The 24602-nt window shown below is 48.1% G+C and overlaps 2 protein-coding genes across 4 annotated transcripts in view; both read left to right on the top strand.

Annotated features, from left to right (window-relative positions):
• The window catches only part of POMT2 (protein O-mannosyltransferase 2), a 28908-nt gene extending 17855 nt beyond the window's left edge, over positions 1–11053 (top strand). For all 3 annotated transcript variants that reach the window (XM_066998141.1, XM_048059668.2, XM_048059667.2), the window contains 7 exons: positions 856–932; positions 2543–2614; positions 2801–2860; positions 3072–3177; positions 4709–4849; positions 5474–5588; positions 6160–11053. In XM_066998141.1, the coding sequence (XP_066854242.1) occupies positions 856–932; positions 2543–2614; positions 2801–2860; positions 3072–3177; positions 4709–4849; positions 5474–5588; positions 6160–6265 (677 nt within the window). In that variant the 3' untranslated portion in view covers positions 6266–11053. The remainder of the gene's footprint in view (positions 1–855; positions 933–2542; positions 2615–2800; positions 2861–3071; positions 3178–4708; positions 4850–5473; positions 5589–6159) is intronic.
• A 7811-nt stretch (positions 11054–18864) lies between these two features.
• On the top strand, positions 18865–23936 carry NGB (neuroglobin). The gene is made up of 4 exons (XM_048059829.2): positions 18865–19013; positions 19713–19824; positions 20971–21090; positions 21843–23936. The coding sequence occupies exons 1-4, from the start codon at positions 18910–18912 to the stop codon at positions 21987–21989; spliced, it is 483 nt and encodes a 160-aa protein (XP_047915786.1). The 5' UTR covers positions 18865–18909; the 3' UTR covers positions 21990–23936.
• Positions 23937–24602: the final 666 nt, after the last annotated feature.

Below are 24602 nucleotides of genomic sequence, written 5' to 3'. Positions count from 1 at the left end.
AAATACATTTTAAGGATTTTGAGATTGTCCTGCATAACAAAAGTATGAAGCCTTATAGGCACTGTGGTGCAAGCTGTTATTTTTAACATCATTGGTTCAATTGGGAATCATTGCTCTTAGTATGTTGTGTATATTTTAATGATTTTTTTTAAGATCTACCCTGCTCTGGTATATTTTCTTCCTTCTCTTATGGGGTATGCTAAATAATGACTGCAGTGCCGTCAAGTAATAGATAGTAGAAGTATGACAAAGACTGGGAAGAGAACTGTGTGCCAGTAACGACAGATGGGCCTTGCAGCCTCATCCAGGAGTTAGATATGTGTCACAGCCTCATTTGGCCTGGATTGTTTGGTATCATTTTCCTCCCATGAATTGCAGATGACTTGGGCTGAGTTCCGAGTTACCAAAAAACTAGTGCTCCTCACCTTTTCAGAGCAACTGTGCAAATTGGAGGAAAGGAATCCTGGGCTTGTTGACTTGGTAGAGTTTCCTCTTCTGTTGTACTGCATTTTGTATTCCCACACTCATGGCTCATTTACAGATAAACAGCAGCATATGAGCAATGTCTCTAATTTCATCTAGAAATTGAGATCTGTTTATTTCAGGGACACTTACATATTTCTCTTGCTCCTGGAAGTAAAGGAGGAAATCTAGGAGTGCATCAGATGTGAAATTCACTGGGGGATACTTTGACTTCAAGCCTCTGCATTTAGAATATGAATGAATTGCATAGGGAATTAAAAGAGGTGCTAGAAGCAGATTTGTCACAGGAGGAGAGAGTTTAGTTTTATTATGCAACAGGCAAATAAAGATAAAACATACAGATTTCTAATCTATTTTTCTCTCTTTCTATAGTGCCCAATATCAGCCTGGATGTTTTGAAGCCTTCTTTTGCAGAAATTCTGCTAGAATCCCACATGGTTATGATCCGGGTAAGATACCATTAATTCCAGATGATCATTTTCTCTTCCTTTATCTCTCATTTTAAAAAGAAAGAAAGAAAAAAAAAAGGCATTTTCTGAGATATCTGGGTGATGGCTGTAAGCTAGGGCAGAATTTATGTGCCCCAGCAACCTACTTGCCTTTTTGCTTAGAAAAAGAGGTGGTCTTGAGGCTAATTTTTCCAAAAGTTTGGAAGCCTTGGGCTTGATGCCTAGCTCTACTGTTAAGGTGATTTAGCTACAGTCTAGTTCTGTAACCTCTTTGCTGCTGAAATTCTGTTCTGTAAAGGAGAGCTTAGGATATTTTCCTAACTTACCAGAAGGTTTTGAAGTTAAATTAGTATTTGTGAGGTAGGAGGATACTACTATGGTCAACTACTATGGTCACACTTAGGAAAATTAGGTAAACAGACACTTAAAAGCACAATAAATGTTTGAATTGAAAATGGAAAACTCCTGTTACTTTTTTAAAGCTTATTGAAATGCTGCATTTTCAGCTTTCCTCTTTATGCCTAAAGATATGTGCAAAAGAGAGAGATGGATTTAATATTTTCAGGGTGGATTGGTCTTGTGGTCTTTCCCTGTGTTTGTTCTTTGATCTTAGCCACAGCCCTTCTGCTTCTAGCTTCTCACTCCATCTGAAAATAATAGAATAGTCAGTTGGAAGGGACCTTCAAAGATCACCTAGTCCAACTGCCTGACTGCTTCAGGGCTAACCAAAAGTTAAGCATATTAATGAGGGCATTATCCAAATGCCTCTTAAAGACTGACAGGCATGGGGCATAAACCACTTCTGTAGGAAGTCTGCTACAGTGTTTAACCACACTCACAGTAAAGAATTTTTTCCTGATGTCCAGTCTGAATCTTCCGTAGCACAGCTTTGTGCTGTTCCCACGTGTCCTGACATCAGTTACCAGGGAAGAGAGACCAGCACCTCCCTCTCCACTTCCCCTCCTCAGGAAATTGTAGAGAGCAATGAGTCTTCTTTTCTCCTGTCTAGACAACACAAGTACCCTCAGCCTCTCATAGGACATGCCTTCCTAACCCTTTTACCAGCTCTGTTGCCCTGAAGAATGGGAATGTACCACTTTAATATGGGAGTCTAAGGTTTAATTTGTTTGTTTGTAAAGGTGATCTCAAATCTGCAAAAGAAGGAAGGTAGTCAAACAACTTACTACTAATGTTAAGTATTTCCATGGCAACCAGTGATAACGTTGTCTCAGGTAAGAAAGCACCTGCATGAGTTTCCATGGAAATAATCTTTCTGAGGTTTTCATTTCAGAGTGAAAGGAAGCCTCTTAGTCTCTTACTGAACAGACATCTTATGCAACATGTATCCTTAGTGATAGAAAATCTGGAGAAGAGAAATGAGAGAATACTGCCTTTAATCATACCCAAAGAATGTTTTCACTTGCTCAATAGTATTAAGACGTTCTTTGTCCTCATTGTAACTATCTTCAGAAGATGATGTGTGCATGTGGTCAGAAAACAGTCTTTACTCAGGAAGAGTATTCTTGTATATTTGTAAACTCAGGTGTTTCTGAGCAGTCTCTGCAGCACAGCTGCCCACTCATTTCATTTTTTTCTTGATTTATTTGTAGGGGAACAGCGGCCTGAAACCAAAGGACAATGAAGTTACATCCAAACCCTGGCACTGGCCTATCAACTACCAGGTGTGTTGATCAGTCCACCTTCCTTTCAGTTCTCAGGTACTTTACAATGCTTCTCAAAGCACAGGACCTCTTAATCACATTGAAGCTGTGTTGAAGGGAAGTTGTCTCACCTTTGACACTGTAGAAAATAAGAATAAGCTGCATTGATTCAAACCCATTTTGCTTACTCCTGGTTTGTTTCTTCAGGGTCTGCGTTTTTCTGGTGTCAACGAGACAGATTATCGGGTTTATTTGCTGGGAAACCCGGTAAGTTGGAACAGGAGATTCCAAGGCAGCGTCCTTAGCAAATTTTAGCTTACTTGTGCTTTTTCCAGTGACAGTGATTCTCTTACTCTTCTTTCTTTTGGACTGTCTCTCTCATTTTATTCTTATGCTTGCATGTAGCTTTTCATTTCCTTTCACGTGTTCATTCCTGTTTCCAGCCTTAAGTCCTAAATCTTTCTCTTTTCCTACATAGGTGGTTTGGTGGCTAAATCTGTTCACTATTGGGTTGTATCTTCTGACAGCGATTTCCACTGCAGTGGCACTGAAGAGAGGTGTCCAGCTGTCATCTGAACTCAAAGGTGAGGTCAGTTCTCCTATGCATCCTACATTATAGAATCTCTATCATAACACCCTGGTTTCCTGGCACAGAAATGCTGATGTTAGGATTTCTGTGTTAAAAACTTTCTCGTAAGTCATATTAAAGCCTCTGGAAGTTGAACATAATACTGGGGATCAGAAAGGTATCAGAAAAGCATCAGAAAGGTAAAAGTGTGAAAATTCATGGGCTGAGATCAAGACAGGTGAAGCAAAAGCTGCATGTGCAAGCAAAGCTAGTCAAGGAATTCATTTGCTGCTTCTCATTGGCAGGCAATTTCAGGATAGCAGGGCTCATCACACATAGTGGTTTCTTGGGAAGACAAATGCCATCACTCTGAATGTCCCCTTCTCCTCCTTTTTGTCCTTCTCTTTCTTTTCCCCCAGCTTCTATTACTGAGCGTGACATCATATGGCATGGGAAGTCCCTTTGATCAGTCTGGGCCAGCCGTCCTGGCTGTGTCCTTTCCTAGTTCCTTGTGCACCCCCAGCCTCCCCACTGGCAGGGCAGCACGAGAAGCAGAAAAGTCCTTGACTGTGAGCTCTGCTCAGCACCATCGGTGTGTCATCACCACTATTTTTATCAAAAATACGAAACGCAGCATTGTACAAGCCTCTATAAAGAAAATTAATTGTATCCCAGCCAAAACCATGACATTACTGCCTTTCGGAAACTAACAGATGCATATCTGTTGGAAAGGCTGGTTTTGATCTGGCATACCAGTATGAAAAGGTGATTAAAATCTGATGTTTTTTCTAACAGAGCTACTGACTGCAGCCAGGGTAATACAGCTTTTTGCAAATCTGAAGAAGTCATACCTTGCAGTTTACATCGATGGCTACTTATTTTTGTAGATCTCTGTGTTGGTAGGGAAATATCAAATATGATGTGACACTATTAAGTCAAATAATAACTTATTAGCTAATCTGCATGCAGACATCAGAGTTCTCAGTCCTTTCCCCATGCTGTGAAAGCTAAGCAGCATTTCTTTCCAGGAAAGGCTGGCAAAGTGATCATCTAGATGGCTTGTAGTCTCATTGCAAAGAACATAAAACATCGGAAACTGGAATGACCTAATTAGTCTAATGTGCATCCTGAGAAACTGCAAATCTGTTCTTAACGTGGAGCCACTAGGGAAACCTCCTGCCAATCCACTGAGACTTATGTCTTAATATATCTTTTTTGATAATTCTTATGTAAAATGTAATAATGTAATACAAGATACAAAATGCTATATAATAATAAAATGCAATAATACAAACATAGATGCAGTTATATAATATGCTCATTTTTCTCTTGGGAAGTGTTTGTGCATATATATAAAGAATGTAGCTAGGATAATGCAGAGGCTTGGACCAATTTCAGACCAATGCATGACTTACTCCAAAGATCATTCCTGTTTATTTTGCTGTGATTCACATGCTACTTACTGTGACAAGGCTTGTAAACAGGATCTGTTGTTGTTTTTTTTTCTTTTTTTTTTTTCTGCTGAAGCCTGTTTGTTTGTGTTCCAGAACTGTCCCGAGTTGTGCTTCGTGGTGGAGGGCAGATCGCTCTGGGCTGGCTCCTTCATTACCTCCCCTTCTTTATGATGGGCCGAGTTCTCTACTTTCACCACTACTTTCCTGCCATGCTTTTTTCCAGCATGTTGACAGGTAAATACAGAAGATTGAAAGAAGATGAGGCAGGGAAACAGGTGAAATTCTGTTAAATGGAAATTTTTCAGACTAAACAGTATATTTTCTTATTTTTTTCTGCTTGTGTAAAGTGCTTGAAAGCACTGACTAGCTGAAAATGTTTTTCACAAAGCAGCTTGCAGTGCCAAACTGTCTCTTTTTCACTGCCACACTGAAGAGGCAGTCATGTCTAGTGGTTAGGGCATTTGAATTGAGATGTGATTCCTATTCTCTGCTGTATCATTGTTATTTTATGTGCTTTTATATGTGTTACTTCCCTTTTTTTGCTGTCCTTACATTTCTGTCATGTCCATTTGTAATTCAGTCTTGGTAGTTTTTACTGTGATTTTTGTGCCACCTTAGTTAGCAGGCTGAGGCCCAGATCTCTTTTGCATTTATTCAAGTGGGAAGAAAAGAAAAAATAACTCTGCTGATAGAAAAAACTCTGCTAATAGAAAACAATCTGTATAATTCTGAAGGTTAGCAAGGTAAATAAATTTAAAAACTGACAAGGTTTTTTGGTGTTAATAGAGCTTGGTCAGCCCAGTCTGACTGAATGTAGCAACTTGTTTGCTCCTGATTTCTACCTCATTCTTCTCCTAGGAATCACCTGGGACACACTACTGAAGTTCTTTGCTGGGTTCTTGTCCCCCAGCACTGCAGCTAGAAGAGTATATGGAGGTGGGATCCTGGCACTGGTTCTGCTCATCATGTACAGGTGAGTGCTGAAAGCTCAGCTTTTACTGAATGTGTAGCAACCACAGTCTCAGTGGAACCTTTGTGCCTGTTAACTGCCCTTAGCATTTGTCTCTGCCTCTCATCTCTGCTGAACATCAAGCCCAAACCTAAACTCTCAAATTTGATTAGATTCAGCATATGTGTCCCAGCAACATGTTTTAAAACATCTTTCCATTGCAGGGAATCTTTTCTTTTATTCTACCACTCAGTATGAATGCTCCATTCTCTTCTGAACTCCAGGTTCAGTGATCTCTGATTCTAGTCCCCATGCTAGATGATGCCAGATCCCTCAAACACAGGCAAATTCTTCATTGCTGTAGGCTTTCTCAGCTGGCTGTTCTTCAAAGCTACTGTTTTCTAAAAGAAAATGATACCTGTGAAGAAACTGTGTATTATGTGTTTATTGTGCTCAGCAGAGATTAGGATGTCACCAGTGAAGTTCAGAGCATCCAAAAAACAAAGGTCCCATAGGACATCTGTATGGACTAACATGCTGCATTGTTCTTGAGACAGAACACCGTGCTGTTTCTGATTTTGGATTCTTTCTACAGCTTCTACCTCTTTCATCCTCTGTCCTATGGGATGATAGGACCCATGGCCTCCGACCCCAGCAGCCCCATGGCAGGGCTCCGATGGATGGACTCCTGGGAGTTCTAGAGCCAGCAAAGGGAGCCTGGAACAGAGAATAAGAAGCATGAGGACTGCTGCGTGTTGAACTGATTCTGGCACTTTGGAGATGTGACTGTAAAATGCCCTCTCTCTGGCGTACTCTGGGTCTAGTAGCCCTGTTATTTTGGCATTTGTTTGCACTGCCTGCATTGGAGGATGCAAAAGCTGACCATGAGAAGGTTCTCTTAGAAAGACTTGTGTCATGAATCCTTAAGTTATATTCCTGGACAGCGGGCTGCTTAACTCTCAGTTCTTTTGAGCAGTGTATCAGAACTCTTGACAGGCAAACAGCAGTGGCATTCCAGCAGTCAGAGCAGGACAAGTTGGAGTGGGTGCAGTTGCATGTTCACGTGTGTATGTCTGTCTTCCTCCTTGCAATGTAAGTACCATTGCAGTGTGAGAGCCAGGTAGTGCCCAAGGCATTGGGATTTAAACCGTATTTAATGACCTTTCTTACGGCAAGGTTTTTCTTCCTAAAGCTTCAAATAAGCATGCGGGAATCTCCATACTGCTCAGCCCCGGCTGTCGGAATTTTTTGTTCTGACCCTGGATTTTTATAATGTGACTGAAAGGGGTCTGCTTGAAATCTCCTGAGCCACTGTGCCTTGTCTGTCTCCCAGGCCCTCTGCTGACAGAGGAGATGGAGATTGTTTATCCTTTTATACTGCCTTGCTTTCTGGTCACCTTTAATCATTTAGAGCAATCACCTAGCAGGCCTGCGCTCAGAGCCAGACTGTTCCAGCTCAGCACTTCGTAGCTGCTTTGCAGTTCTTCCTGAAACTGCTAAGGAAATTACAGTGGAAACAGCAGGTGATTTATGTTCTGCCCCAGTACACTGTGAAGATGGGTTTTTTGGGTGTGTGATTGTGACCGAAATGGTAGCTTGAAGATTTTAGACAGCTGTCATTTGTCTTCTGATCCAAGCTATTCCAGTGCCAGTACCTATGGCATTTAGGAAAAAAGCTTCATTAATGAATGTGGCAGCTACAGAACTGGCCATTGGTTTCTGCACTCCATATTCCAATACTGAGCAAGTTCCCTCTCATAGATGGCTGTCCAGCTAATTAATTACTGCATTGAAGGAAATGTGAGGCCAGGCAAAACTTCTTTAAGTGTCAACAGCTCTTGAATGTTGAATCCACCCCTTCCAAGAAAGTGGAATATTGAGGTGCCTTTCTCCTCTACTAGGTCTACTTTTGTGAATTGTTCCTTTTAGTCCATCTGTGCTTTGCCCAATTTCAATTTCTTGTCACAGTTCATGGTCGCTACTTAGACCCCAGCTGTGTTCCTGTCTCAAGAACTAATATTTGCAAAACTCTTTTGTGTATGTTTCAAGGAACTCAAGCCTATCATTTCAGATTTCTTGCTCTGCTTTTCAGCCGTGCATCAAAATTGTGGGTACTGGAAGAGCAGCGTGTGTGTCTGTGTTTAGATGTGCATTCATTTCTCTTATCAAACCTTGAATTCTGATGTAACTCCTACAGCACAGAAGGGCTGCATTAACATCCCCAAGATAGTTGTTCTCCGTGGGGGACTGAGACTCCATCAGACTGGCTTTCATTCCTTTTTAATAGAGGAGTCATAGGATTGTTCAGCAAGGCAGCTGCTTGCTATTGTAAGGTTCTGGCGTGAAGTGTTACGTCTCTCCCCAGAAGGTGGCTCTTATAGAAACTAACTCAGATGGTAGAGGTCTATGCTTTTGATTGTAAAGGTTTTGAGTTAATTACCTGCTGATAATTCTTAGTGGGAAGTCATTGCACTAATTAGCTATTGGGTTTGATGATTCTCTTCCACTTGGCTGTTGCAGGAAGTGCCCCCACCTGCATGAGCCAGGGGTTCACAAAGGTGGTATCTACGAAAGAAAGATGGGGGAGAAGGCTGCAAAGTTCTTCAGATCCAGCTCTGTGTCAGGAGCTGTGAATCGTTAACTGCTGGCAGCATGGCAGACAGGCTGTGCAGTGCTGCCTCTGTGGCAATGTGATTCAGCATCTGCTTTAGGTGAGATTACCAGCCCAATGCTTTGCTATCCTGATCCAGAGTTTTTCTTATAGTAGTCCCATTGCCATGGAGAGGAATTTCCACAAGAACTGATAAAAGCTGTGATTTGATTTTTTTTTCCAGCCTTTAACTTGTCTTTAACACTAATGGCAAAAAAAAAATAAAAATAAAAAACAAGAAACTTGTGTTACGCAATAGCACAATGCATCTGAGTCTGGGGCTTAGCTGGCTGAAGGTGGTAGTTGTCCTACTCCCATCCCCCCTGCTTCTGTTTCAGTATAGACACAGGATTATTATTATTATTTTTTTTTTTTAGGATTGCCAGTTGAAAAATTCCCTGAGAACACTTGATTGGCATTGAGACTACCCTATTTCTTAGGTCTTGTGTGCTGGTAATGGGATGGAGGCATACAGTGGAAAAAATAATCCAGATATTCCACCAGAGGGAGCAACGTCCAGCTGAATCTTTTCTATCTGTACTTAATAGTATTAAAAGGTCTACATTTGAAGACTAGATGGTAGACATTAAAAAAGCACACATTTCACCTGCAACCACTGGACTCCAAGGCTTGGGTTTTCAAGTAAGTGTAAGTGGATGTTGCTGCTTTCTTACAGTAGAACAACACTGGAAAAATAGTGTTTGATCCTCAATATTTGCTTCTCAAAAACAAACAGACAAAAAAAAACAACTTGTCAGGCCATAGCTAGAACAGAATAGTAACCATTGTCTTGCTAGATCATTAAAATATAACAGGATTCCCTTAACTGAGTCTGATACAAAAGGTCTCAGAGTGGCGCAGGAATGAGGTAAGGGGTACAGGGCACTCTTTGCATTCTGAATGGAATTTGGGCTGCCTTAGTTCAGCTTTTCCATAAATGTTTGTGGAATGAGTTCAGGTTCATCCTGAGGGTTGCTTATTAGTCCTCTTCCCAAGTCATGTGGAAAATAGCTAGCGGTGCTTTTCAGGGCCAGAAGGTGCTGCTCTCTGGAGCAGCTGCTTGCTTTGAAGTTTGTTTGACAGGGCTCCTTTTATCACTATTGAAGTGTTTCATCAAACCGCGTCTATAGATTCAGAACACACAAAGCTGCAAGCCTCCAGGTTCCCTGTTTCAAATTTTGCGTGTGTGTGTGTGTAAAAAATATTTTCACCTCTTCAGTCCTTGCAGGATAGATAGATGGTCTTTAAGCTCGCCTGGCTTATCCTAGACAAGCCATTCGTCTTAAAAAGGTTGCGTTAACAGCTGCGTCAGGATACTTCTGCGCACACACGTATTCCAGCAGCAGGGACTGGCCTGTGTCCAGGAGGTGGACTACACACACTCAGAGTTGTGGCTGTGAGGAAGATTTGACTGGAGATTCCTTTGTCAGTGTTACCCTTAGTCCAGGTGGAGGATTGCGTGTCATGCATTGCTTGCCAGCCTCACTCACAGTCCTGTGAACAGGACAACCAGCACCACTCTCTGTGGAGTTTTCTTTTTGTATTGATTGGGTGGCCTTGGTGGTGCACAGAGAGCATTGATATGTTCTACCTCTTTATATCTCTCTCCTCCCTTCTACTTTTTCAAGTGCTTCCCACAGTACAGGACATGTAATTGGTTTTCCTCCAAGTTTTTAGGTTGTGCGTCTGTTTCTTAGGGGAGTCAGAACAAGGGGTAGGACAGGACACCACATAGTATCCTGAGTGAACCTATCACTTGCAGTGAGAGTAAAACCAGAACCAAATTATGGAAAGGTAAAGAAATGTTTAATAGGGTAGGATTTTTCTGCCAACTGTCCCTCTGTATACCTCTGAGAATCTTTATCAAGGGACTTGAGAGTGAACCAGCTGTCAATGTGGAAACACAGGCATTTACTTGAAATTCTCCATTGTTGCACTTAGATTTTTCCCTTCCAGAGGCCATGCCCGTGTGATTTAGTCTGAGTTGGCACTCTGCATAAGTACCACTGTAACACCGTTTCCTCCTCTCAAGATACTGCAGCAATGTGAAAATCTCCTTGGCTGTGGCCCTGCATCTCCACCAGCTGAGGAATGTAGGTAAGATTTTTTTTCCCCTTTACAGCAAGTGACCACTCCTTGGGTGGTAAAGCGACCTTCCTCCCCACTTAACTGGTCAAGTAACTGCTATGAAGGCAGAAACATGTGGACTGTTAGAATATCATAAGGCTCTTTCCAGCTGGAAAAGGGAAGATGAGGAGAAGACCACCTCCATCGCATATTTGTTGTCTTCATGGTGCTGTGGGCTGCAAGCAGTCAGGACTGAAAATTGTCTGTTTTAAGGCACTAAGACCTGAGTTGCACGGTTGGTTGTGAGTTGCTTAACTCCTTTAATTCACTTGCGCTCTTCTCTTTGAATGTCAAGGGCTATGATTGTCACGGGTAACAGCTGTGGTAGGGGAGGTACTAGCTCAGAAACCACTCCGGCTGAATTTGTGTTTGGTCCTAAAACCTCAGCAAATGAGTTTATTGTGTTTTACAAGAGGAACTGTTCAGAGCCATCCTGGAGAACTTACCCAGCTCGGACCAAGAGTTTGGAGCAGCGGTGAGAGGGGCTCATTTGTAGTTGTCTTATCATCTGAGCCTTTCTTACTAATGCTGCTGGTGTTTGCGTGTGTGTGCATGTGTCCATCTGTCCATGTTCTAAAAGTGGGATTACTGCACTGTATGATGTGAAAGGGAAAATGGTCCCTTGAGCTATAAATGTATTTTGTACAGGGAATCATGGAAAATGTGGTAGAATTTTGAATTCAACTTTGTAATAAATACCTCTCAACACCTATTCTTTCTAGCATTCTCTTCCGGGCTATGTCTTGTTTCAGCTCCCCCACCCCATTCCCTTCTCTTCCTCACATGCACAACTGAAGTTCTCCAATGGCGAATCTGAGTTAGGACAGCAGTGATCTACAAGCCAGAAGTCGTTGCCAGCATCAGCTTTTAGCATGCAAATGTTGCTGGACTGCAATTCCCGGAGGTCGGGTCTTGCTGCAGTCCAAGCGATGCGCTGATGAGCACAGCAGGAAGCGAAACTGGTACATTTGGCTGAAGATGAAGTACTGTCTGTTGACATGGATTTATTTCTCTATGGTAAAACTGTGTTAAATTGTAAGTATGTGTAATACGTCCTGTTTAATGGGTGTATTCATCAGACTTCTGGTAGGTTGCCTTTAGACATTTAACTTGACAGATCGAGTAATCTTTTCAAGGAACCAACATTTTTCTATGAGTCATTCTTAGAGTGTGTAGTGTCCGTAACATCAGACTGATGACAGTTTTGTACAAATGCGGCCCTTGCTGTGAACTAAATGCAAAAATCTAATAAAACAATGCAAGAACGTAATAAAACTGGAATGTTGTAAATCTGAGTCAGGCTGTACGCCAGGCTGTAGTAACAGGGAAGTGTTTACTTTTGAGTACAGGATAGCAAGGGGTTGCCATTACTAACGTAAAACTAGAAGGGGGAAAAAATACAGCCGTCTTGTTTGTGGCTACACACTGATGCCTAAATCGTTGCTGGAGGAGAGCCAACCAGTCTGTTTAGACATGGTCCGAGGGCTGTTGAAGTAAAGTCAGGACAGCTGGAAACTGGACTATGCCCTGCACAAAGTGATAAAATAGGCTGACAGGTGGCTAGTGGTAAGCCCATGGATATTTTTGTACCGTTTCAGAAAGTGTAAGTTGGTCTCTGGGTATTGCCTGATTCAGGCTATTATTCTGGAAGGAAGGACTCCTTGTACAGAAGCTGTTCTAGGGTGTAGGGAGATGACTATAAGGAAGAGGAATTAAATACTGTTCAGAGTATGCTGATTACAGCTGAAATAAAACTTCACACTGCCCTCTAAAAGAATGGCTTCTTTCTTCAGGTGACTGAGCTCACAGAGGTGATGATTGATGCCATTTGCATAATGCCCCGTACGTGGTTTTCATTATATCATGTTCTGAATCCACCAGGTTTCTGTGTCCCTAAATTACAGCCATTTTCCTTTTCATGTTACTCAACAAGAATGAGTTTTTTATATAACTTGATATTTTCTCTTCGTGTAGATTTTGTGCTCTGTCTTCAAGCTGCTGCTTAATCTTTTTGCTAACCAAATATAGAAACATTTACTGCAAATTTCTAACTTGCGTTCTCTGTCCCTTTGATCTCTGTGCCTCTTTTCTCATTTTCTTCAGTTTACCTCTATGGTTTCCCAAACTGTTCTCTGTCATCCAACATCAGTCTCCCCAGTTCCATATGCTGAAATAAATTTTCATCACTCCTACCACTACTTCCCGGTTTACATGTGATTTTCTTAGACTTCAGAGTTGTTTTCTCTAAACTGTAGTTCTGTCCCTTGTAATGCATGATCTGGAAATATAAAGTTTGTGCTTTTACCTGAATGGGCATAGCCTACCAAGCGTTATGGTTACTGGAAAATGCTTTTTCCATATTTATCATTCCTGCAGTCATTCTTTTATCTCCAGATTTCATCCAAAGCTCGTTATCCTGCTGTCTTGCAGCTGACACCCTTGCAGTTGATAAAGGGTAGTTCCTGAGCTTCATTCATCCAACTTTTATTCACCATTTAGTTTCGGATGAGGTAGTTCTGGAGCGCCCATGTTTCTCCATTGACCAGAAAGGGAGTTTATGTTCCTCGCCCAGATGAATGTGTCTGTGTTGGGCCAGCTGAGTCCCACCCTGGCTGTGTGCTGATCCCTTAAAATACCTTAGAGACAATTTTTTGGTTACAAGGTGGAGAAGGAAACTGGGTGACAAATGGGGAGGAGATGGTTGAGATGAGATTGTGAAGGTACATGAAGTGGTACGTCCTGTAGTAAAATTCATGAACTATGTGGTAACAACCCAAAAAAAGCCAGTGCAGCTGAAGAAAGTGAATTTAAGCAATTTGATAACTTCCAGGCAAAATCCCATGGAAAGCAAGTCTGATGAGAGAGATTTAAATAAAGGATAACAAGAGCACAAACACCGACTGTCCAAGTGCAAAGCAAGGTCAGGAAGAGCCAAAGATCAGAAGTTAAGTAGCACATTCTTAACTGATTTCAAATGCAAAAGAGAAGCATGTAAAGTGAAAACTGTTGAGTTACTAAGGGCTGCTGTGAAAGAGCCATGTGGAGGGGAAAGCAAAATAGGCTGCTTCACAAAAGGAGGATGCAATGAGGGATATCAAAGATAGCAAAACTGTCAGGACATTCATGGTATGAGATGGATCAAGAATTAGACCACTACTTGGCAGAGAGGGAAAGGTACGGATTAACAGATCACTGAGAAGTTGCCCACCCATCTTCAAATGCTTTTATTATAAACGCCCTCCTGGGTTTCTTATTATTTTGTCTACACTGTTTTTTGTCAGGCTCGTTGGTTTCTTCCTTACTTAATCATCCTGTTTGGCCTTTTTGAGCATTAGTGCATTTTTACACTCAGTAAATCTCCTGAAGTTTCTGTTTATGCCAAGGATTATTAAAAAAAAAAAAAAAAAAGAAAAAGAAAAACCACCACAACAATGTAAGTAGGTTGGAGATATCCTCAGGCAGCTCTTGTAGGACTCATGGGTGCAAGCTATCTGTGCCTGCTGATTTCAAGTCTTTGTTGCTAATGGTTGCTGTTTAATATCCTATTTAGTTACTAATGGATTGGAAAGTGCTTTATGATGTAGCATAAGTATGTCAATCTCTTCAAGACAGAGCCAAAATATTATTCAACACAACACATTCTGACTGGGGATCAGCAAAATTGTTCAGCAAAATTTCTTGCTGAACTGGAGGAATATTTTTGACAGGAACACAAAACTGGGATGGCTTAGGTGAAGAGAAGGCCTGAAGCCTCAAGAAAAGGATCGTACATGTAGAAGGAATAACACGGGGTTTGCTTTGAAAGCAGATAGCGGAGTGCAAAGCTGAAAGGTGGTGATGCTAGCACAGCCTTGCTGTGAAGGAAAGGATGCAATTAAAGGCAGAATGTCTGTTTTAATAAATCACAGCAAAGGCACTGCTCTCAGAGAAAACTGCTGTAGGACAAATGATTGTAGGAGAGGCGCTGGTCAATAGTATCCATTTGGATTGCAAGGAAGAAGGAAAGAACAGAGTTGAGATCAGAGGAAAGGCAATCGATGAGCATTTCAGAGACTGCCATCAACTGCTTCTGATACAAGGCAAGACCAGTGGGGGAACTTCAGAGGAAGCTTCTCAGGGGGATAAAGCATCCTTCCACCAAGCTTTTGCTGTGACATGTCAGCAGCTGAAGATGATCCAGGCCAGAGTAAGGACAGCTGGGGGAAGATCCAAGCCTGCAGGAGCCAAGTAACCATGCTGACACGGTGCTTGCTGAGGGGCCAGGCGTGCTGGCAGAGGTTGCTTCTTGCAAGATCACAGCCTGGTGGTGGGGTAGCAACTGGTGGATTACCAACAGTGCTAAAGAGGGCACGAGGTGAATGACAACCAAGGTAAGGGCCATGCATCTGTAGCTGCCAGACCTGGTCTGGCATCCTCTCTCCTCTAAAGGCAGGAATACTCAGGCTGGCAGCAATGTGTGGCCTCCTTTGGATTCTCTCCCAGCTTCGTGCCTTGTCAGCCCTTGGTTTGTTTTCACCTGTCTGCAAAAAAAATTCCCCATCTGAGCCCTGGGAGGCCTAGGATGAACCTGTAGATGCCTAGTACCAAAAGGACATCAAAAAACACATTTTCATTTTGTTCTGCTTTCGAATTCTCTCTCATACACTGTGCCTCCTACCCCCTTAGCCCAAATCTTCAAGGTCGGTGGTGCTGCCCTGCTCTCCCTGCAGGCACCATGGCAGTCAGCGAGCTCTGCAGCTGTTGCCTTAATCGTTTTATGGGTAAGACTATTCCCTCCTGCATCTCTTTTCCTTCTTGTTATGCAACAGCATTTTGTGATTTGCTTTGCCACTGAGCTGTGCCGCATTGTGGCCTGAGGGGGTAGCTTCAGAAGACTGCTGGAAACATGGCACAGCTCCTGCTCCCACCTGAGGATGGGGACGGGGGGCTGGGGCAAGGAAGAGACATCATGGCCTGTGCTTTTGAGGTGGGGGAGAAGGGTGGAAAAGGGGCATTAATCAAGCCCAGGAATCTGGCTCCAAGGTGAGCAGGGAGCCTGAAGCAACTAGATCAGAGGGGCATTATTCATGAGGTCTCTCGGATGTAGAATTGGAAATGAGCAGGAGTCCAAAGGGGGATTTGGTTTTGTTTGAACAGCAGCTGGAACAAAACCTGACAGTGTCATGGCAGCACACGCACAGCTGTCACCCCTGGGCTAGGCCTAAGTGGCCTCCCTGGGGAGGAAGGTTTGTTCTCCAGGTGCCCTGGGCCTTGAGGGCAGGGCTGGGGCTTGGTGGTTGGAGCTTATTCCCTGTCCTGTTGTACTGTTTTATGAGATCTGGAAGTTTCTTTCCACATGGGCAGACTGAGGCACCGAACAAGTAAAGCAGGCACTTGGCAAGGGAAGTTGTGAATGTTGGTACTGTAATTTGGAGGGGCTGTAGATTAGATTAATGAGACCCACCATGAATTTAAAACATAGGCATGTGGTTTCTGAAGCACAGTAGGGCTTTATTGGAGACTGGCATGTTTCGCTGGAAATCTACCTCCCCTTTCTTCAGGTGGCCTAGTGATGATTTTGGAGCAGCCTATGCTGCTGACCTGGTGGCTCTTCACTCATGACAGCTTCAGGGAAAGTCTTGCAGAAATCCAAGGACGCTTCAGAAAACAGCTGAGCTGCCCTGGCTAGGTGCACGGAGCCAGGGGAGCTGGGGACCAACCATGGCAGGAAACCCACAGGCTGTGGAAATGTTTGCAGTGCTCAACCTCTTGATGCATCCTGGGGCTTCCGTATGCCTGAAGGCTCACTAAATACTTGAACCAGGGGGAGGTTTGTTGTTTGTTCTTCCTTGTACCTCAGATCCCTGGACTTCACTCTTGCTGTCAGCAGCTCAGTGCTGTGGTAGCAGGAGAAGCTCCCCTGCACGCAAGGAGAAGCACCGCGCCTCTCCAGTCCTGAGCCCTCGCTCTTTTAAGCCATGCAAATGGCTTCTGGGTGTTTCTTACCCTTGAGTTCTTCCAGTCTCCCACCTCAGATCCCTCCTTCAGCTCCCTCCTCCTGTGCTGGAAGACATAGGCTGTCATAGGGGAAAAAATGCTCTTGAGGGTAGCAGTGGGAGAAGGCAGCAGGGGAATGGCTTCTCTGTGGTGTTTCCCTGCCCCCACATGTGCCCACATCCTGCCCAGAAGGAGCTGGTGCTGCGGGGGGAAGGAAGGAAGGAATTCCTTTCGGTTCTTAGCCTCCCCTGGGTTTAGTACTGGAGTGGGCTTTGGGTGCCCGCAGGTGGGCAGGGTATTGCCACCTCACTGCCCCTGCTCCACATCTTCCACAGGAGAAGGCTCAGCGGGCGTCACTGCCGTTGTGGTCCCGTCCGTACCCACAGCGAGCACTCGGCCTGCAGCCGCCATCTGCGGCACGGAGGGGAAGCTGGATGCGAGCCACCATTTTCTATTGCCATCGTGGCTTCAGTGCTGCTGCCCGAGATGTCCTTTCCACCAGGAAGAGCAGCTCGGCCTGCGTTTCCTTGTCACCCTGGGCACGGCAGCTGGTGTGGTGCCTGCACAGAGCTGAGGAAAGGTGTCCCGTATCCCAGCCAAACTGCAGGAAGCCTCACTGCGCTGTCTCCCTGTTCCAGCCATCTTCCCCTCCTGCCTGTGCACCCTCTGTAACCATGCCGCTCACATTCAGGAGCTGATCACTCTTAACTTTGATAGCCTGTTTTGTGGGTGCTTCTCTTCCTCTCCTTCCTCTCTTGTCACCCAGCTCTGACTGTATCCAAAATGGTGCTAGGCAAATACTCAGCCTAGGCTGTGCTCTGACTGCGCACACATCCTTCCAGATGGGATGACATTTCATGCTTCTTGCTGGTGTGCTCGATCAGCAGCAAGAAGTTTGTGTTTGCCACTGCTGGGCTCATGTTCACAGCTCTGCTCAGATTAACCTGGTATTCCTGCTTCTGTCCTAGCCCCTCTTTCTGACTCCTTGCAGCTCCAGCAGTTGCAGCGATTTATCACTGGTCCCCAGCGTGTGTTCCCTTTGCAACCAGATGGCCAACACATGGCTTTTAGCATTAACTTGGAGACCACAAGATGGTGCCAGCAGTGGGAAGCACTGAGGGTTGTATGTTCCAGAAGCCCAGCCACGATAAGTTGTGGCTTTTCCTTAGTGTTGTATGGTTCTTATTTAGCCTCCATTCTACAACAATTTAGAGGTGTAGAGATTGTGTTTTTCAGGCATTTCTTAATGATCATGAAAGATAAAATGATGTATTTTTAACAGAGAAAACTATTCTTGCATGTGTGTCTTACTGGGACCTGAGACCTTTGACATCAATGAAAGCTTTTCTAGCAATGACATTCAAAGCACAGAGAACCTGGAACCACATTTTCCTCTGGCTCAGTATCCAGAGATCTGGAAGTATTTGTGGGGCTCCATAGTTCCATCTAATGGCTCAATTTCTTTGTGAGTTTGTGGGACTCTTCAATCTTCAAGAGCCTGGATTTAGGTAGAGATCTCTAGCTTCCTCTAACATACATGGAGCTTTTCCCATACAGCATCTTGCCTGGTCTACACTGAGAACGTGGGATCTCAGAAGCCTGAGAAAACAGGTAATTTGTGCTGGAATATATTATAAATTAATTTCCAGAGACGTCTCCTGTGGCTTCTTGCTGCTGCTGCAGTCCGTGCTTTCAGGCTGGGTCTTTTGGAGAAAGACCCGTGGGAGGGGAGATGTGGCTGGGGCTGAGGATGTTGCACTGTGCCACTGAACCTGCCTCCTTCTGGGGCTGGATTTCAGTCCTCTGAGGCGAAGAGCCTCCTTTCTGCATCTATTGAGTCAACGTGCTCCTGTTTTGGTCCCAGGCTGCCGTCTTCTCTCCTAATGACAAGAAATAAGCCTGACGGGTAGTAGCAGAACTTGTAATAAGATCAGCACAATTGTTATTCCAGAGCAGACTGCTGGTTTCAGTGCCATTTGCGCTTTTTGTCTTGCTTGCATCCTTCTGATACCCCTGGCTTGCGTGACTGCTGTGGCTGTCTGCTTTCTGGTGTGCTGCTCTGCTTTCCGTCGTGCCGCTTCAGCCCTCGGCTGCTCGCTCTAAGTTTCCTTTGTGCTGCCTCCATCCCTGGGCCGAATTAAACGTCGCCTTTCCCTCTGAGCAACAGAGGGAAGAAGTTGGGTGTCCGGGAGGCAGAGGGAAGAAGTTGGGTGTCCGGGAGCTGTGTGACAGAGCTGCCTTCTCTCGGTTAGCAGCGTTGCCTGTCCGGCTGCCTCAGTCACCCCTCTCCCAGAGGAGGCAGGGGGCGAGGGGGGTCCCCGAGTGTGGGAGCAGCGCCCCAAGTCCCCATTCTCCTCTGGGGGGCCGGGGTCGCCCCCTTTGTCCTCCCCTTGCCCTACCCGTGAGGTGCGAGCCGGGGGGGCTCCTGTGGGGGCTCTAGGGGGACGGTGCCGGGGCCTGTCCCCCGGGGGGGCTCCGGGGCGGGGGGACCCGAGGTGAAGGGGGCCGGGGGAGCGGTGGGGAGGTGGCGGCGGAGCGAGGGGCGGGCGGAAAGGGGCAGCTCCCCCCGGCGGGCCCTTCCCCGCCCCCGCCATGGCGAGCGGGATGCTGTCAGGCGCGCAGCGGGCGCTGATCCGGGAGAGCTGGCGGCGGGTGAGCGGCAGCCCGGTGCAGCACGGCCTCGTCCTCTTCTCCAGGTGAGCGCCCAAGGGCGGGGGGCAGCTAAGCGACGGGTCGTGGCCCCCCTGCCGCCCCTGGGCAGGTCGTGGTGGTGGTGGTGGTGGTGGAGGTGGTGGTCGCCCGAGTGGCCCCCCCGGTCCCGGAGCAGAGGACGCGCCATGTGGGGGTCTCCGGTGAGCGCCTCGGCTGTGGGGAAAGAAAGGGGAAAAACCTATGAGAAGTCGCCCCGAGAGCCCGGCGGAGAGTTGGTGACCACCAGGAAAGGGCAGCGGGGGGCCAGGGCCAAGCCTTGTGGCTGGGGGACCCTGCGGTTCAGCGTGAGGGGTGGGGAGAAGGGAGGCTGGTGGTGCACCTGAGCTCCCCTCAGCACCGAGGCTTCCCCCGGTTTTGGCAGCTTTGAAGCTCAAGGGGATCGTGGGGTGGGAAGGGGAAGGCACCGAGCAGGATTTGGGGGAGTGGGGCCGGGCTGGGAGGATCCACAGGTGCCAAAGCCACAGGTCTGAGAGCTGGGACCTTGGGCTAGGGAAAGGGGGGCCGCTTTTGCCAGTAGATAATCTGGATTTCCCCAGACTAAGACTGGGACTTCCACGTCCTTCGCAGGTGGGGAAGGAGCAGCAGGAGGAAAGGAGGCGGCGGGGTGCTGCTGGTGGGGTGAACGGGACTCTGCGCCACGTTAAGGACGTGAGGAGATGGGGGCTTCTCTCTCGCTGTTGCAGGTTGTTTGATCTGGACCCTGACCTGTTGCCCCTTTTCCAGTACAACTGCAAGCAGTTTGCCAGCCCCCAGGAGTGCCTGTCCGCCCCCGAGTTCCTGGATCACGTTAGGAAGGTGAGAGCGGGGCAGGAGGAAGCCTCCGGGCAGTGTTTTGGGTTTTGGGACTGGCTGGGAGCACACGGCAGTCTCCTCTCCCTCCAGAACTGGGAGAGGAGCGATGCCGATGTCGCCCTGCGGGAGCTCGTGCACAGAGGGAGCCAGACCCGGCACAGCAGGAGCCCTTTGAGCCCTGAGGAGTAGCCAGGCAGAGAAAGAGCGCAGCCGTGGCTTGCAGATGCCTTCGTAACCCCGTAACCTCCATCTTCAGACCGGTTTTCATAGCCTCCATCTTTAAACCAGTGCAGTGCCTTGCGTGCCTGTCTTGCTCCTTGTGAGAGGCTGCTTCAGGACTGCTCTCCTCTGATAGCTGCAAGCTTTTTGCTATTTTCCAGCCTTTGCTTATTGGGCAAGTTATGTCCATTTTTACTTCTGCTATTACTGCCTTAAGCTGAAATAGCTCTTTGCTCTTGTTGGAGATAATTTCCCTGTTGAAATTGTACAGCACAATTCTATCACCTCTTGGTTTTGCCAAGCCAACCATGCCCTGGCTTTAATCTCTTCTTCTAATTTGGTCTGTCTGTTCCCTTCATCCCTTGTTAACCCTTCTCTGTTCTGTCTCCATTTGGCTCTTCATGCCCCTGGCAGATCACTGTGGTATGTGCTCTGGCAGACCAGGTCTCTTGGCTATGCTAGCTATCCCCTCGCCTCAAAATACCTTGGCTGACCTTAGAGTTGCAGTTGACTTGTACACAGTTGCACCATCTTGGTAACTTCTAGCTGGCAGCTCTAGTCCTGGCAACTTCCAGGGCTCCTCTGTAGTTGTCCTGGGCTCCTAAGACCACATCAGCGTTAGATCTTGGCCCATAACTGCTCTGCTACAGGGCTCTCCTCCCTCCGCTGGGGCAGGGAGGCCAGCAGTGCTGCTTGCTGTAGCACCTCTGGCAGCATCCTGCGGAAGGATGTGGGGTGTGCTACAGTCAGTGTGCCCTGCAAATGTGACAGGTCACAGCAGAGCAAAGGAAAGCTCAGAGCGCACCTGCTCTGCTGGGAGGTGGTGGTGGCGGCCATCAGGCTGAGAAAGGTGAAGCTGCGGGGTCAGCCCCTTCCCCCAGAAGGGCAGCAGAGCCTTATTAGTGCTGTTCTACCTGTGTGCTCCTGTAGGTGATGCTGGTGATTGATGCGGCCGTGAGCCACCTGGAGAACTTGCCCTGCCTGGAAGAATATCTCTGCAACCTCGGCAAGAAGCACCAGGCAATCGGTGTGAAGGTTGAGTCTTTCTCGGTGAGGCATCCTCTTTCAGCCCACTGTGGCTGTGTTTGTGCAGCGCTGCCTGCAGCCCTCAGCTGTCCCCATTCTCCTGTGCCCACCCGCTGGGTTCAGCTGGCTGGAGAGAAAGCTGGAGGCTCAGTGCAGCCCCTGAGCTGTGTGGTGGTGTTGGCTTGGTCAGGGAAACCCTTGAACTCCCCTCGTTTCCTGCCCGTGGAGTGAGGACAGAGGGCAGCAAGGCATTTCCCCAGGGAAATGCTCAGGGGATGCTGAACCTCAGCCCCTCCATGTTTCCAGACATAAACACACCTTACTCGGGGTGGTGACACTGGCCAGCCCAGGATGAGGAACGCCCTGCAGGGAGGGTGGTGCACAGGCAAGGCCCTAAGCCTCTATCTGGTGCTCCCAACCTGTCTCCTGGCACGTTGGCATGGCTCAGCTCTGCTGGTCCAGTCCACTGCTGTGCCAGGGGACAGCTCTCTAGTGGTGATACCCACACTGTGTCAGCCCTTTCTCCCTGCCTGCACTTCCTAATGAGCTGGTGGGGAGGTGAGAGCCAGCGCAGGGCAAGGCAGGGGGATGGTGTGGGTCAGCACCCGAGCAGGATCCAGGCTGCCTCTGGGGCTCCTCTGAACAGCCAGGGATGGGGCTGGCTGCTTCCGCAGGTGCCCTGCAATGGGAGAAGCCCTAAGCGGTGGTAGAGCAAGAGAAGGGGCTGCCTGTTGCACCCTGCTGCTGAGCTTGTTGCCTCCCCGCTTGGTTTGCAGACCGTTGGTGAGTCCTTGCTGTACATGCTGGAGAAATGCCTCGGCGCTGCCTTCAGCCCGGACGTGCGGGAGGCTTGGACCAAACTCTACGGTGCTGTGGTGAAAGCCATGCGGCGCGGCTGGGAGCCCCTCCCGGAGGGGGACTAGCCCAGCCAGCCTTCCCCACCGCTGCCCTCGCAGCAGCCCTGCACGGGGCAGGCGCTCACCCTCTCTCTGCCTCTCTCCGTCTTTCTCTGTGCACCAGCCCATCTTCATCTCCTCCAGCCACGTGTGCTTCAGGTCTCTCTCGGTAATCCTGCCTTGCTTTGACACGACCACATCTCTGCCTTTGCTGATGGCCAGTAGGGTATTTCTCTTCAGGGAAGCATGGGAGCGACGCGGCACAGGTCCTCTGCCCTGCCCCAGGTTCCTCGGGGCCAGCTGGAGCACCAGCGCTGGTGTCTGTGCTCTGGTCTTCAGCTGGCTCCCCTCCCCTCCTCTCGCTGCCCACCCTAGTTAGGTGACAGCTGGAGGTGTCCTCAGAGGCTCATTTGCCTGAGATCCTCTTTGCTGTGCTCGAGACCTGCTGAGGCTGTCACCACTCACTTCTCGTGCACGGCTGTGCCCGCTTCAGCTGTGCAGGTGGCGGCTGGCTCGGCTCGCTGCAGGGGCAGGGGTGGCTGCAGCCGTGTAGGGCAGCAGAGGCAGGAGCTGGCTGTGCAGTGCTGCCATCCTTCCCCGTCCCTGCGGCGAGCTTTTTCCTGCTCTCCTCACCCAGGTGTTGCTCCTGGTCCATCCTGGTGCTCTCCCCCCTGGGTGGCACCCTGGGTCTTTCCCTGCGTAAGGTTGGTCACAGCTTACTGTGTCTCCTAGGGATGTTTCAAGCAGTGGGGTCACGTTAATGCCAAGGTAGGGCTGCTCTTAGCAGGTGTGGGCTGCTGTCCGGAAGGATTTCTGTCTGCTTGGCTGGCTGGTTTTAACCCGAGAGCCCGCTGAAATGCAGCAGCAGTAGTGGCTATTTAATGCTTTGTATTGAGGAGAATAAAGTAAATACAAGAAACAATGTCTTAGAATAAAAATGAAGGTTGCAATCATGTCATGGCAACGGCTTCCAGAAATGATTCTGGCTCTCGGCCAGAGGAAGCATAGCTGGAATTTCTCTGCTGATGCTGTCGGGACCTGGAGTGCTTCCCAGCTGCACACAATGCCCATCTGCAGAGCTTCCTCACCCGTCGGAAATAACTCCCGCCGTACTTGAGACACAGCCACTTCAGGGGGGAGAAGGTGCCCCGTTAGCCGCGTGCAGCAGAGCTGCGTTAGGCCAGGAGCAAGAATAAAGCACCTGCTGGAAGAAATCCAAGGAAACGGCTGAGAGGCAGCGCCTGATGGCTCTGCTGGGAGCTGAACTTGAGTGCTTTGGAGAAGAGGCCACCTTTATGGGCGAGCTGCTGTGGAACTGGCAGAGCTGTGTTTCCAGCTGTCACTAGCCCCAGGATATGGAGCAAGTCTTCATCTACAGGCAGCTCCCTTTGCTGCTCCTTCAGGGCCGGAGGAGCTTGGCATTCAGGGCTGCGCCGTCCTGCTCTAGTGACATGTTTCGTCTGCACTGAAGTGTCTCTCCCTGGGGCAAGATGAGGGAGCAGAGAGGTGTCTCAGCACAGCCACCCGTGCCATCTTTGCTGTCCTCCCCCTGGTAGCAGGCTGTGCTCCTGCAGGCCCCCGTGGTGTTGCGCATCCTCACCCATGGCCCTCTGTCACCTGGCCCCGGTGGGGCCTGCAGCTTCCTCCCGGCTCTGGTCCGGGAACCAGGGATGGAGGAGCTGGAGGGGAAGCGCTGGTATGGGGCAGCAGGGGCTGGGGCTGGGGACGTCCCCTCTGCAGCCCTCAGCATCGCAGGGAGGATCCTTCTGGCTCCACGTGGCACGTAGGCAGGTGGGTGATGGATGGGGCGCGTGCCGCTGCACCAAGCGATCCCCTCTTCCTATAGCTTTCCCAGCTCCTTGACTTCTCCTCTTCTGTACCACGTTTTGTGTAACGCCTAGGAGAAATAAACTAGTCCGTGTGCCTCTTATACCCAGCTGTACTGTTTAATAAAGAACAACAGTGAGCCTCTGCCCTTTTGGCTGCCTGATGTTTATTTTAATATAAGAGGCCTGAGCAAGCTAAAAAAAAAAGGATGACGGGGGGAGCTTGCTGGTTTCTTGTCAGCAATAGCCTTGGAGATGTTGGATGCTGGAAGTGCTCACGTAGTCCAGCTGGGCTGTGCCATGAGCAGGCACCCGGCATCAAAAGTCTTCTGGTGATTTTGTGCACTGTGGTCGAAGGGGTGAGCTGCAGGACGGGCAGCAGAGGCTGCTGACCACTCTCTGCCTGCCAGATCTAACAGTCTCAGATGGAATTACACACTTAAGCAGCCAAACAGCCTCAGACCCCCCCTTCTGCGCTGTCTGGCTGCTGCTTTTGTTCTGGGAGGCGGCAGCAGCTGTGCTCTGCCTCAGCCCCGCGGCCGAGGGCGATGGGCGGCCTGCAGGGCGACGGGCTGCGTGGGCCCAGCGGAGCGGCAGCAGCCTGGGCACAAAGTCCTGTCCTAGCCCCCTCCTGCCATGGCTGGCCGCTCAAATCAAGTCTGCAGGGCCCGAGCAGTGGAGGCGCAGGATAACGGGGCTTGTAGGGCCTCGTTCGGCTGGGATGAGCCTCCCCAGCACGAGGGCTGAGGGAGCGATGACAGGCCTCGCTCGCAGCAAGGGCTCCTCCTGCCAGGTGCCAGCCCTGTGTTCAGCC

This window comes from Anser cygnoides, chromosome 5 (genome assembly GCF_040182565.1).
Source record: "Anser cygnoides isolate HZ-2024a breed goose chromosome 5, Taihu_goose_T2T_genome, whole genome shotgun sequence".
NCBI lineage: Eukaryota > Metazoa > Chordata > Aves > Anseriformes > Anatidae > Anser > Anser cygnoides.
This window is presented reverse-complemented; position numbering and strand designations above follow the sequence as displayed.